General features: G+C 40.8%; 2 protein-coding genes across 3 annotated transcripts in view; both read left to right on the top strand.

Annotated features, from left to right (window-relative positions):
- The window catches only part of CAV2 (caveolin 2), a 14,705-nt gene extending 1,110 nt beyond the window's left edge, over positions 1-13,595 (top strand). The window contains exons 2-3 of the mRNA XM_085307079.1: positions 93-280; positions 6,676-13,595. Coding sequence (XP_085163205.1) covers positions 93-280; positions 6,676-6,826 — 339 coding nt within the window. The 3' untranslated portion in view covers positions 6,827-13,595. The remainder of the gene's footprint in view (positions 1-92; positions 281-6,675) is intronic.
- A 409-nt stretch (positions 13,596-14,004) lies between these two features.
- Positions 14,005-14,597, top strand: part of CAV1 (caveolin 1) — an 18,367-nt gene continuing 17,774 nt past the window's right edge. The window contains exon 1 of one of the 2 annotated variants that reach the window (XM_085307097.1): positions 14,005-14,207. In XM_085307097.1, coding sequence (XP_085163223.1) covers positions 14,178-14,207 — 30 coding nt within the window. In that variant the 5' untranslated portion in view covers positions 14,005-14,177. The remainder of the gene's footprint in view (positions 14,208-14,597) is intronic. The other variant, XM_085307096.1, reaches the window with a different exon arrangement.

Genomic DNA, 14,597 nt, shown 5'->3' with positions numbered 1-14,597 from the left:
CTGCCCTCCCCGCCCCCAGCCCTGCCTAACTGCAAATTGCTTCCAGAGGCAGATGCCGACCGAGCTGCTGTTTTTGCTGTTTGTTGTTCTAGCTGGGGTTTGAGGATGTGATTGCAGAGCCGGAATTAACTCACTCCTTCGACAAAGTCTGGATCTGCAGCCACGCTCTCTTTGAGCTCAGCAAGTATCTGATCTACAAGCTGGTGACTCTGGTCCTTGCCATCCCACTGGCCCTGGTTGCTGGGATTATCTTYGCCGTGCTTAGCTGCCTGCACATCTGGTAAGTACATATCATCACTTGCCACCGCAAGGTGTTCCAGWTCACCAGCTCTGCAGGCAGCCAAGAACTTTGTTTCTAAAGGGGGAGAAATGGAAATAATGTATTCGCTGTGATTCAGTTCTCAACACTTAATATGGCTCTTACTAGCTGTCTTTCTTATCTGTTTAAGCTCCTTGGGGCAGCGTGTCTGTCCCATCACATGGATGGTGTCTGCCAAAGTGCATTCCAGCCTTGGCCTCCTTGTGTAGTAATAATTATGCTTCTTGTTTTTTAACTGGAAATGCTACTTACACCTCTGATTTTCTTATCAACCTGATGCCTTCTCAGTAAGGTTAYCTCTGATTTTATCCTCGCACACTGAAGAAAGCTTTTGAGGCCCCAACTTTCATTTCCTTTCTTTTTACTGCCACAAAATCTACTGTCACTGCCTTACATCTGATCCATGGCCATCTCTAGGTGCAGTGCCCCAAAGCACTGCACTTCCACAGAAGCGAAGAACCCCAGCTGATCTTAGGAAGGCCGTGGCCCAGGTTCACATGCAAATACAGTAGGTCTTCAAGTCACAGCAAAGCTGATACACTTTAAATGGAAAATACTGGCAAAATGTCAGGGAGGTGATTCTTGAGACTAGACAGGCAGCTGATTGTGGAGAAGGAGAGAGTGAAGGGAAAAGAATGAGGTTGAGGAAAGAATTGAGAATCTATCAGTCTGCAGAGGAAGAGATGAATGCAAGTGATCAATATCGTTCCAGCAAACCAGGATTTTCCATATATGGGGGTTTGGGGTAAAGTCTCGTTTGACTTGATTAGCACTGGAATCATGAAGATGTTGATTATACTGAAGAAATGTTGGGTTTTGAAAGTGGAGTGGAAGTTATGATTTGACAACATCGCCATAAGCCACCTTGGAAACTGGTTAACTAGAATTTTGGGAGCATTGAGTTTGCATGTCCTCTATCTATCCAGAGGAGTTACAGTTTAAATCAGAACTGCCCACCTCCTAGTTCAGGGTCTGAAGTACCCCATAGGCTACTTCTCTAGTTTCCAAATTACTACGAACAGAGCGTGCCCAGACTTTTCGCTCGGTGAGCTGTCATGGGCTGTATTGTACCACGTGACTGCAGAAGAGTATGGTGGGTGCACAGAGTTCCAGCAGTGGGCTGGAACCATGGGCTAATTCAGTAATGTCCAGTTTATTAAGACTGTACTTTTGTGCTTGATGATCTTGGATCTGGATTTCTCTGTGTAGATGTATGAGTTTCACTGACCCAGGACTCCGAGGTCAATTTCTATTTATGCAAATAGTCCCAAGTGGCTTTACCAGGAACTGTAGGTTCTCAGTACATCCAAAATAGAACTGTCTGAATGTGGCACTTGATTTTGAAAAGTTTGCCTTGATGGTCTGTGAACACACTTATTTCTCCGTCAATTTTTTTTTCTTAAMTTCATTGTCAATATCAAGCTAATCTTTCATTTTGGTCTTTCTTGCACATGGGATGGGTGTGAAAGAGCGATGTAACGCAGTAGCTCTGTCTACATTTGCCTTGGGCCCCCTCCAGTGCTGGGATCCAAAGCCAGGGCAGTCTAGTCTTCCYGCAGAAACAGGTAGATTTATTCCAGTACAAAGGTGGAACGCAGTGTGTTAAGGTCTGTGCAGCTAATAGTGTTGCCAATTTGTTGCGAGTAAGGATTTCAGTATCTCCCTGTATTTCAGAGGGTAGCACAGGAGCAAACAGTAGACAGGCAGTAGAGAGYGGAGATATGGAGACTGTCAAACACATGGCACTGGCTCTTGTGGAGTGCCATTTGGTCTGGAAAAATAATAGCTCCTTGTTTTGTGGGTGAGAGGAAGGGAATTGCAGAATATACCTCTCTCAAGCTCTTGAAACATCACAGCAAACTTTGGGCATGTCCTCCCACATGGCAAAGTGCAGGAGGGCTTAGCAGAGTCTCTGTGCCTTGTCTTCATCACSCGAACAATCAAAGTGATGATGTTGGTTGGCTGGTCTTCAGGGAGCTTTAGTCTACAAGACTAAGATTGAAACTGTTTCTAAAACACTCGGAAGTCTTCAAACACAGAGCTCTGTTGGTTGTCACACATGCTCTTGCCGCTCTTTAAGCATGCTAAAAATCCACGGAAAACAGACTTAGCACTCCTCCTGTATCAAGGACCCCTCATGAGTTGCTCCTGAAAGCAAATATTGCCTCTCTCCAGCAAAAAGAAAGATGCAAGCACAGGGAACATCATGGAAAGAAGAAAGAAAGCTTAGTAAGAAATACATAGACTCATAGAATCATAGAATGGTGAGGTTGAAAGGGACCTCTGGAGATCATCTAGTCCAACCCTCAGCGTAGCCCATACAGGAATTGAACCCGTGACCATTAGCAGCACCACGCTCGAAATACATGATAGTACACTTTAATTTTCATTTTTACCTATTAAAAAGAAGTGTATTCTGATTTTGTTCTCAAACTGGCTGCCTGGAGCTAGGATCCAAATTTACACTACCTGTTAAAAAAGAGACAGTGGGCTGAAATTGTGCCAGCCAGCAGTTTAACGACCTAAATACAAGCTAGTTCAAGGAAGGCTTGAAGGACGACTTCTCCACATCCCTCTCTTTTACAGATTGCTGTCATTCTCACCACAGAATATAAACTGTGGAAGTTGTCAGGACAACGGACAACAAATCTCACATGAATTTTGTGGTAGTCTTGTCTGGAAGGTTCCCAGGTGTGTTACATATGAAAGCTTGGCATTTATGCTGAGAATCAGTGCTTCATTTGGGGATCCATAACCTGGGTGTTAGGTCTGAAATGGGCAGTCTTCTCTGTACCCACTCACACAGGACCTCAGCCAGCTTCGTGCTCAAGTACTTGCCAGTGCGTTGCCAAAGAGGTGAGTTCTTCTGCTTAGTGAATGGATGATTATTTGGGGATATATGTACATCGTCCCCTGTGGCTTGTGCCACAACACTAAGATGTAGCCAGGGTCAGATACACAAAGAGATGAACATGTACATATATCATCTCTTACTCCTTTTTGCACAACTCCACTTGTATGGCTTAGCTATTGTACTCAAACCTGTAGGACTAAAACTGTCTCCCTACCAACCAGCTAAAATCAAAGGAAATCACAGTAAAATGGGCCATTAAGGCCCACCTTGTGATCTGATATTACCTTGAGGCCTTTGTTCATGTCTAGCTTATATTCTTTGGCTTCTGAAAAGGAAGTAGGTGGATACTGTCTTGCTTTCTTTTTAGTTTTGTCTTTCCAAGTCCATGCAGGTGCTGTGCGACAAAACATTTGGTTTTAATACACTTTATATACTATGTGTGGGTCTTGGAAGGCTCTGGAGGTTATCTTTGATCACTCATAAATATCCCGAGGACTAATGAGACCGTATAAGACACTCTAGAGCTGCTAGCTAATATGGCCTGGTTACAATCCTTGCTTATACTGCAATACCRTGCAAGACTTTAATTAAAGATCCTGGTATAATGCACATGCAAACCATGAATTGGCTAACTTAGCCACTAAATGGTACAGTATTCTAAAAATAGAATTAAGGCATCTTTGAGATTCCCTTTTGGGAAACTTCACAGGYGAAGATGGGATTTTATTATTAYTGTTWTTTTTTTTTTACTTAAAAGCAGAAATCTGAATGAGTGGAAAATGACTTCTCCAAACACATTGCCCAAATCTGTGAACAGCTGAGCTGCTTCCTGACAGTCTGAAAATACCCTGATTAGTGAGAATTAAATTGTGTTCTGCCATTTCCAATAGGTGTTTRGTTCCTGACAAAGTGTGTCCTTTGGGAATTAACAGGAAAAAGTAATATGAACTAAAGTGAAAAGGGATGATGGGAATAACTTTGTAGATATCATGCCTAGAACAGAAAGACTCAAGAGTGGTAGCATGGAGCAAAAGGATTAATTTATTCTTTTCAGATCAACAGCTCCCAAAAGAGGTGAGTTCTTCTGCTTAGTGAATGGATGATTATTTGGGGATATRTGTACATAGCACAAGCTCATACAGGTGGTTRGAATACCCTGGCCATGCTTCAGCTCGGGCGTCAGATTCAACAGAGCTTTTTCTTCTCTGTACTGTATCATGTGGTACTTCGTTATTTATTTTTCAATTGTGCCTGATTATCCTATGGAGRGCACATCACACCCTGATGATTTGGAAATCCTGCGTGGAAGGAAAGCCTAGAATACCGTAGAATCTTTGCAGAACACAATACATATGTACTTACATTCACATAGATTATATATATACAGAGAAGTACATAGATTTTAGAAATCATAAATCATACTTTTTAATGCTTTCTTGTGAGAAAGGATTTTCTTCTCTGAGGAAATATATTTGAGAAATTCTTGTCTAACTCAACTTTTTTTGTCTATGTAGACCAACTTTTATTTTTAAATGAAAAATGACTTGCATTAATTAGCTTTTGTTGTCAGTATGTTTCACATATCCTCCTATGGAGATAGGCCTACATTATTTTTTGCATGTATTTAGCATAAAATTAGATAATAAATGTAAAAAAAAAATAATTTGCTATGTATTGTATTTAACATTATCAGAAGAGGTTGAGTTCTGGCACTGAGTGGATGGTCTTTAGCAAACCTAAGTACTCTGATCTCTGCCTTTCYGGTCTTCCCTAGTCAAATCTTGGTGATTCCTGGCAATTTTTTGAGACACTCTTCCATAACCTGGCATTTGTTTAATTTGTTAATGTCTGCAGTGATCCTGTCTATAGAGGATCCAGCTTTTGCTTCTCATCTGCAACTGAGTTGTATTAAAATTAAAAAAAAAAATCCCAAATGAATTTTAGATGCCAGGAAAGAAGCAGTGACATAGCCCTTACGAACAAAGATGAAATGGAAAAGGGGCAAAGTCAACACAAGCTGAGTAGCCATTTCTGGTGTTTTCCACCAGAAATGCTTGGAGAAATACCATTTTTCCCTATGCACTTTATTGGTGTTTATTAACCTTATTATAACATGTGAAGCTGTAATTTTATTCTGTAGATGTTATATATTCTATATATGGTGACATACATGTGGTTATAAAACACAGTAGTTTATAAGGTTCAGTTTAAAACTGTAGAATATATTCCAGTAACACTCATGATTCTATATGCTGTCTATATTACTTGCTGTTTCAGCAGAGATAAAGAAATAGAAGATTTTGGGAAAATTGTTCTGCTTAAATACATTGGGGTTAGCTTAGAGTGCAGCACAGATCTATTAGGATATTGGTTGACTTGTATGATGAAAGCAGAGAATCCAGTTATATAAACGTTGAAAATAACTCTTTCATTTTGACTCTTAAAATGTCTAAGTTTCAACTTTTTTTTAACGTGCCATTTTTTTCCGCTTTGTTGTTTTAAGTAGTGTTTATTAGAAAAACGCAATACTCATATATTTTTTCAGACTATAATAAAATAGCAAGTAAATATTTCCACTAAAGTCAATGAGAATTCTGCAATTGAATTAAATGGGGAAAATATAGGTCTCTTAAATTGTGAATGCAATAGCAAACTAGAATGGAATTTGGTTTATTTGTGAAAAGAATCTCTAGCTCCTTCGACCTCATTTAGGAACCAGCCATATTACATACGTCAGAGATTTTTGAAAACCATGTTCTAGCACCACTTCAGTATTACATAAATGATTTATACATTTAATTTGTCTGCACCCAAATAAGAACATCCAACTAAAGGAAAGGACTAGGGGTTTTAGCCAGTAAATGATTTTTTTTAAAAAAAGAGAATAATCTGCAATACTATGGTTAGTTGTTACGTAACTGCTGGCCCTGGTGAACCAGCCCTATGTGCACTTCTGGCTCTCCTCTGTTGTTAGTGTGCTTGGCGTAAGCCACTGCTAAAGACATTGCTTTGGAACTGGGACGTAGGAAGAGCATACACAAATGATCACTAGTGCTTAGCAGGCAAGAAGTACAATTCTTAAAAGTGTGTGGCTCTACCCTGAGTAAATAAAAATATCTTTTCCCTGATTAAGAGTTTTGACTTCATCCTACTTTAGTGTCTCACCAATAAAAGAAAATCATGCCAGGATTAGCAACATCCCATTTTCTGGACATAGTCATGTCTTTATACAGTATTAATCAAATGTAAGTAAAGATTATTTTATTGTTTCTGTTGTATTGAAGCAACTTGTAACAGAAATATTAGATAGGTATGAATGAAATATGAATGGCAACAAAACTGGTGGAGAATGAGTGTGAGAGGGCAAAATCAACTTGCTTAAAGATTTTGGTTAATAAAATCACTGTCCTCTTCCATAAAATCTCACATTTGAGTCTTGCCATCTTGATTTGCTACACCATAGGAGCAGTAATCTCCAAATCTTCCATTTTCTTCTTTACAGGATTGTGGTGCCCTTCGTGAAAACCTGTCTCATGGTGTTGCCTTCAGTGCAAACTGTATGGAAGAGCCTGACAGATGTTTTCATTGTACCATTTTTTCAGAGCATAGGCCGATGCTTTGCCATGGTTAATATACACCTGGATCAAGAGTAACTGTCAGGAATGCAAAAATTATAATTGTATGTAATTGCAGAAGGTGTTATACCTCTTTGCTAATGTAACATGCAAGCACTTACCATTCACTCCAAACTGTCACAATAACAATGGCTGGTTTAAGCGGGAACATACTATTTTTCATTTCTTTTCAGGGATCAATTTAAGAAAAAGCGGGCAGTTTTCATATCTTACTATTTTAACAACAGAAGGAAAGTGAAATACATTGGCAACACTTTATTTTAATGACACTTTGATTGTTAGATTACAGAAGAATTCTTATGGAGGTTTAATAGCCATCACAGTGATAATGTTTTAAATTGCTATGACTGGGACTGGCGTTATTTCAATGAATATTTAAATTGGTAGGATGTGACACTTTGAATGACACTGATCTCTAGGGTTTCACATTGACTACTGGATTCCACCAGAGATCATTCTGGCCCTTGGCATGATATGCTCAATTACTATTTGCAGCAGGTAAAAGGAATATGACTCATTGCATGCAACATACAGATAAGAGAACTGGTGTGTAATTCTACCATACTGGGGAAAAGCTCCCCAGAAGTTTATCCCTTAAAATAAGGTTTTAGCTAATGATTGGAACATCAGCTAATCTGTATATTTTATTTAATGAGAGGTTAACTTTGCTGTATATTTTGTATGTATGTAAATGGCACTTGATCATTATTCTTTGAAGCATTATTTCTATAGTATTTGTATTCTAACAAACTTACTAAGCAGAAAGAGTGAGACACTGCAAAAAAAAGATAACTAAAAATTAGATAAATAAAATTTCAGTTTTTAAATTATGCAGATTTTTTAAGTGTTGCTGTGCAATTCTAGTATATCTTTTATATATAGTTGTGTGTAAAAGCAAAGATTATAAGTGTTTTCTTACAACACTATGCAAAAGAGTTGGGAATATCTGTTTATGAGAATTGTTTTCTATTAAAAGTGGGCTGCAGTAAATGCAGCCCTGCTATTTCTGTGCGTTATCAGCAACATTGTGATATTTAAAATGACAGACACTATGCAGGCACTTTAACTAGCTAGCAAGCTCTTATATAAGGCACATGAGTGTAATTGGTATCCTTGTCTAATTCTCCTCACCTATTGACCTGACTCGCTGTTTTGCTTATTTACTGCTTTAAAGCCTAACCCATAAAGAGCTCTTCTTTCTTCTGCACCTAATTAAACTTTGTAAACCAGAGTAACAGAACATATGCAGAGGTACATTAAAATTACATTAGCCTTCTGATGGGTTTATGCTGCTGTTTTATATAAATACTGATGATAAGCTGCAATTGTAAAGTCTTTGTATGATTTAGTTTGTTGCTTTCTAAAATAATGTCACAGATTTCTTATCAAACAAGAGGTATATAATAAAAAAATAAAATGTCAGCTTTTTCATATTTTAACTTAATTTTTTCAGCTTCAACTTTTTTAAAAGCTCTGTAAAATGTAGAAGAGCGTAGACTACTATGTAATTTTTTCCAAAATGCAGGGAAAGAAAAACATGAATGAGCATCAATACAGTTCCACTATTATCAATTGAATTCAACTTATATTAGAAAGTGATGCATCTCTCTGTGCTGGATTAAGCCCAAACAGAATGTTTTCTCTGAAGCAGGTCTCTCAGTGAGGAATTTTGGCTATGTTTAGAAAAATGCTTAATTCTTTTTAAAGGATTCATGCTTTATTTATAGATGACCTGCAGAATTTTCCTTTTCTTGCTCTACAGAAGCTAGCTAACATTACATATTCTTTGCACATAAAAAGCTTTGCGGGAACTCAGATCTGGATCCAAACTTTGAGATTATTTCCTAGGGAAAAATACATCACTCTAGGTCATGCACTACTGGATATATGTATTCTTAAATAGCTTACTGAAGTCATCCCAGCTCTAGCTCCTGCAGAGAATCAAATAGAATGATTTGGCTTGTTCTTATTTTGATTTGAGCCTTTCTGCTTGCTATTTGATGCTTTTCAGTCTGTCATTAATTGATTCTTTTTATCATTTCTCTAACTGCATCACAAGACTAAAGCAAGCTTGCAATGAAAAAAGATCTTATTGAGTAATTAAAGCTGTTAGTTTCTTGCGTATTTTACAGCAGTATCTTTCTCTGGAAGAGATGCTTTTACTATAAGAAAATACCAAACTGGCTTTTACACTTGCAAGAAAACACTAGATTTTTGGCAGATACATTTACTTCATCCGTGAAAGGAAAGGGAGTGAATATACACAGATTTTTCAATACTTAGGTGTGAATCTGCCCCAGGCAATGAAGCCTGGCAAGTATTCTCTGGTTTTTGTGGATTTGACAGTACTGGCACACATCAAAAAGCTCTGCCACAGTTGTTACTATCAATAGCTTATAGCGCTGTTGGACAACAAGGACTGAGTGGGCATTGGCACTGAACTGTGTTCTTACATATAGGGACAGATTCCTTAACTGTGGCTGTGTCTTCTGAACTGTGGGCAAATCATACCAGCTAATGCAATAACAGCAACTTACAAATGAGAATTTGAGCAAAAAGAAGAGTCCAGAAAGGTAGAGTTCTGAGGGTAAATTGATAAAAAAGTATGAGGTGTTCAGACTCCAACCTGCCTCATGCTACCGCAGATCTTAGGCTTACAATCATGAACTGGAGATTTAGCTCTGTTGTGCAGAATGTGTCAGTATTACATTTTTCATGGGAAGAACAAATATAGAACTAACCTCAGAATTGTCTTTATTTTTTTTTCTTTTAGTTCACAAAGAAATTTAATCTAATTCCTTATGAGAACTATTGAGTAACATCCTTTTAATGTGACTGCAGAACGTTTATATTTGTATCTTATGTTTCCTGACCTTACTTGTTCACCATATAAATTTGAATAAATTCCTAACTGAAATTTTGACATATGAGTGAAGGAGGAGACTCTTCTCAGCTATCCAAAAAGCATGCACTGACTGAAAGGGTCAGACTATCCCTGCTGCTCTGGGACTTGGACCACACACTCATATTTAGGAGAAGCCAAGGAATAGTAAGTTCATTATTTTTACAGGGTGTGAGCTTTCCCCCACCTACAGAGATAAAACTGTTGCTGAAAAGCTTTAAAAGTACATGGAAAAAGATGTGTTTTTGTTTTTAAAAAAGAAAATGCAAATGGAACAAGGTCAAACACCAGGCATTTTCTACCAGTGCTGTCCATTAGTACACGGTGCACAGAAAACTAGGGCTAAAAACCTGCAGTGAGTTGACTGAACCAGCATAACTGTGCATGGTAAAAACTGAGGTGCTTTCTTCACGCAATGGTTCACAAATGAGAGGTGAATTCCTAAAGGCTAATTTTATCCTAGTGACACTAATCTTGCTGATTTTGTTTGGTAGAGAACGAAAAGAAAATGGCTTCAGTAGGGGCAATTCAGAAGGGCTAGGATGGTTTTGTGCTCTGTATCACCTTCCAGAAAGACTCCCTTTCATGCTGTCTCTAGCAGAGAAAGAAGGGCCCCTTCAGAAGGCAGCTAAGCATATCCTACTTTAGACACTTGGATGGAATAAAATGTAGAGATTCCCATTTTTATCTCATATTTAGAGGAAAACTTGTCTATTTTTCTAATTCAGTTTCATTACAGCTACTTCTTCTCCCCATGTACCTGGCCTCCCCTTTTTCTTTATGCTATCACAGCTATCCCAATGCTACAAATATAAACTAAGATTGGGCATAAAACTTCTAGGCAGCTAAAGCTGGTTAGAAAAAAGTCCTGTCCTAAACCTCAAGGAGCGGGTGTTTGAGTCCCATTAGAGAATAGTTCTCACAGTCTGATATGCTTATAGGAAACCAGTACAGTTAATGATACATCAGAGCTGGTGGAAGGCTATGCAACAGTAGCAACACTGAGACAAATGGGTATGGTCCAGCTTGGCATTTGTCAGGGAATTTGACATTAAAAGAGATCGAGGAAAGTGTGACTCAAATTGCTCAAGGTCTCAAAACCTTACATCTAGTTGACAGAATTAAGCTTTCAACCTACTTGCCTTACCAGCCAAGGCAGTTGCTGGTTGTCTTCATCAAGACCTACGGGGACTAATTCTAATAAAAGAAGTATGCACCTAAAGCAGGATTAAGATGGCTGTCAGGCATTTACATCCAAAATTGTAATCCCTGCTCAGCTGCCACCCAACCTGAAACATGCCTAAACTCAGTAGGCACCACCCTTTCCCGTAACATTCCTGCCGTACTTCCAGTTTTATTTTCAGTCATGCCTAGAACTGCTCTTGCTTGAGTAACTTGGCACCTAACTCACATCTAAGCCTCATCAGAACCCCCAAAAATAAGGGGAAAGATTACCTCAACACCCTGAAAATACACTTTGTGCACACAAGCAGTTTTCACGGAGTGAGTTCCAGTGTACTAGCACACCACAGACAGGCAAAAATAATCTCAGCTCTCCAGGCCAGATAAAAAATCCTTACATGACAGCACTGTATAAATTCTTTAAACTGGGGATGATGGGCACCCACCTAAGTTCAGATTCAATGACTTAAAATTTAAAATACGGAAAGCCTCCTGAGGATGGAGACTGACCAACCACCATGAATGCTCCAAATCTGTAAATCATGGAATGAGCAAAGCATCAGGCTTCATTTTAAAGCCATCCCAATGCTTACACAGTAAGGAGAAAACAGTATCACAGCTGATAAAAGCTCATTACCAAAGGTTCTGGTAGCTTAGGCTTTCATCCAGCAAAACTCCCAAGACTGTTAATAAGTGGATGCACTTCAGTAGTTGAACAGAAGGCACTAAGAAAATCAGCGATCTTCCTCCACCAGGCCTTAGTTTTGCAAGTGTCCTGCATAAGGAAGGCTGCTCGCTGATCTCTGTCATCTGATGGCCTGGATGCTGTTGAGACTACACATAAAGAAAACAGTTCCCAGGGCTGATACTGACCTTACTGACTTTGGAATATATCAGGAATATTGCTAATAGCATAATCACAATAATTACACAACTAAAAAGGAGGGGGGGTAGGAGGTGTGTGGAGTGGAGGGAGGGGGAGCATTTGATATCAGTCAAAGAGAGTGAGCAGTCATGCACATCCAGTTCACCTTCATGACTCACTTTCTGACATTGCTGTTTGAGGAATTTCATCCAATCCAATTTTTGTGCTGGGCTTTTTGGAAGAAATATTTCCTGCCAGTAAGAAAAACTTTCTCACAATGGAAAGAACTGCTCACAGCTTGCACATATGCTGCTCTGTATTTACAGTCAGCTCTCAATTAAGGTAATCCTAAGGTTTGAAAATTCAGTTAAAGCAAAGCTTTGGAGCATACAAAACTTATTAAGATTAGGCATAAAATGCCCAAAGCTGATGTGATGGAGAAGGAAGAAAGGCAATGAGGTGGCCAGCTAAAGTAGCATATATCAAGTCAAGGTCAAGTAAAGATACACAGCAAAGCTCAATGAAAAGACAGTTTTAGTGCATTTTTCATATGATGGTCCATGTAGCAATGGGCTGTGATTTTAGTYCCTGCAGGCGTAATTCCCACACCTCTGTAACTTGTTAGTACCTATGTACTTTTCTCTGTAGGACATCTTCATAGTATTCAAATAAGCACTTTTAAGGTTCATCAGACGCAACAGGCCATTTCAGCTGGTAAGTAGCCGGTTCTGAGGTCCATCTCATAGAGGTTATAAATTCCACCAGCTTCTAGTACTTCTCTAGCTGCACTAGTGCTGTGAGATTCTCTCTTTTTCTTTTTCTTTTTTTTTTTTTTAAGGAGGCTGCAGTTCCACAGAAATTATTCCAAGTGTAGCATTTAAAGCTAACAAATGTATCTCTTAATTTAGTCATCCTTGAGGTATGCAGTAATACTGAATGATGAAAATCTTCTGGTGTGCATGCAAAAAAACTGACTAATTAAAAAATTTTCCTAGCCTATAAAACAAAGACCTGTCATTCTTCAGATGGGCTGACAATTTTAAATGAGACTATGTCCCTCAGTCCACCCATTTAGCTTTATGCACACACTGAAATGTTTGGAAAACAGAAGATATTTTAATGATGATTTAAGCAAATTATTGAATCAATAAAATTACTTCTAAAAATTACAACCAACTTGGAAAGTTGGGAAGCATCCACCTCAAAGGCATTTGTTCTAAAGTTTGTGAGCAACAGAAATTCTTAAAGTTCACTGCTGATGACCATTTCAGTAATAGATGTCCATGTGGCCTGCATTTTTAACAGGTGCATTTATCTGTGGAGTCTACTTCCATTTAGCCAATGGCCTTTTTGAGGTTATYTATCTGTTGAGTTGCCAGAGCCAAATATAGTGCAGTTTGAAATTTTCTGCTTCTCTTGCTGCAAATTTGTGCTAAATGGCATAACACTAACCTCACTTTATTTTTCTGTTAATGTGACAAATCTTACACTGTAAGTTGTTTTCCTAGCAGAAAATGGTTATTGCAAACACGAAAAAATACAGGGCCATAACTAATAGTTTATGGATGAGCAGTGCCTTTGTAATCCTAACCTGAACTGTCTTGAACACTATAAGGGGCCCTGAGAGCTGTTATAACAACACTGCATGGGACCTTCAGGACACATGGCAGTGTCACAGCATCCCACCATGCCTCTTTAAAAGTAAAGTCCCAATGGTTAAGATGCATGACAGACATGCATGGGTTCAGTCTTCTCCCAAGAAAAAATATTGTACAGTTAAAGTGCAGGACTGTTAAATGTTTAATGCTGTTAAATAAAATGCATAGTTTTGAAGTGAACCATTCGGGAAAGTCTCTTTTTCTTCGACCCAAGGATAGCCAAGTTTCCACAATTGTTCCTGGGGCGCTAATGGCAATGTGTAAACTATTGTCAGAGGGGGATAAGGGAGGGCAGGGGAAAAAAAGTCCTGCAAACTCACTTCTCGCTCCGCTCTGCAACACAACTAAAGTTTTCCATCTCCTCACTGCTTCCTTGCTCCCCGGCAGCTCTGCCACATCCAGGCACCGCCGCCCCCAGCGCGGGGGGACCCCGGGGAGCAGCTCGGGCTGGCGGCGGGCGGGAGCAGCTCCGCGGCGCGGCCGCGGCCGCGGCCGCCGGGGCCGGGGCAGCCCGCCGCCGCGTTGCGGGGGCTGGGTTGTTTTCCCCTCCCAGCCGCGGCCGCGCCGCGGAGATGCCCAGCCCTGCCGCTCCTGTCATCCCGGCCAAACGCAGAGAACAGCCCCTGGCCGGCGGCCAGCTCTCTCCCGCGTAGCTGCCTCCCCCTGGCTAGCTGTTTTACAACACGGATCTTCCTTCCTCCGGTCGTTTAAATTATAGCGCAGAGAAACCCGAGGCAGAACCGCCACCGAGCCCGGGCCAGCATGTCCGGTACCAAATACGTAGACTCGGAGGTAGGGCTGCCGGGCCGCCTCACGCCCGCTCCGCCGCCGTCGCGCCGGGCGCCGCGTACCTGCCGCCGCCGCCGCCTCGCCGAGCGGCCGCCCCGGGACGGGACGGGACGGGCGCGCCCCCGGGCACCCCGGCACCCCCGGGCGGGCTCGTCCCCGAGGGCCGGGTGTGCAGCCGGGGCAGGCACCGCCGCTGCGGGGACCGCGATAAGGGCGGTTTGGCGGGGGGCTGCGGTGGGAGCAGTCGGGTCGGGCAGTAGGTGCAAGGGGGAAGTGCGGAGAGGGCGGTGCGGAGAGGGCGACGAGGTGCGAGCGGGATGGTGGGGGCGCTGAGGGGGCGGCATGGCGAGGGCAGTAAGGTGAGGGCGGAGGGCGGTGCGGTGGGGTCGCTGC

The sequence above is a fragment of the Rhea americana genome, unplaced genomic scaffold, assembly GCF_003343005.1.
Source record: "Rhea americana isolate MKP2758 unplaced genomic scaffold, rheAme1 scaffold_252, whole genome shotgun sequence".
Lineage (NCBI taxonomy): Eukaryota > Metazoa > Chordata > Aves > Rheiformes > Rheidae > Rhea > Rhea americana.
The sequence above is the reverse complement of the archived record's forward strand: the minus strand, read 5'-3'. Positions and strand labels throughout refer to the sequence as shown.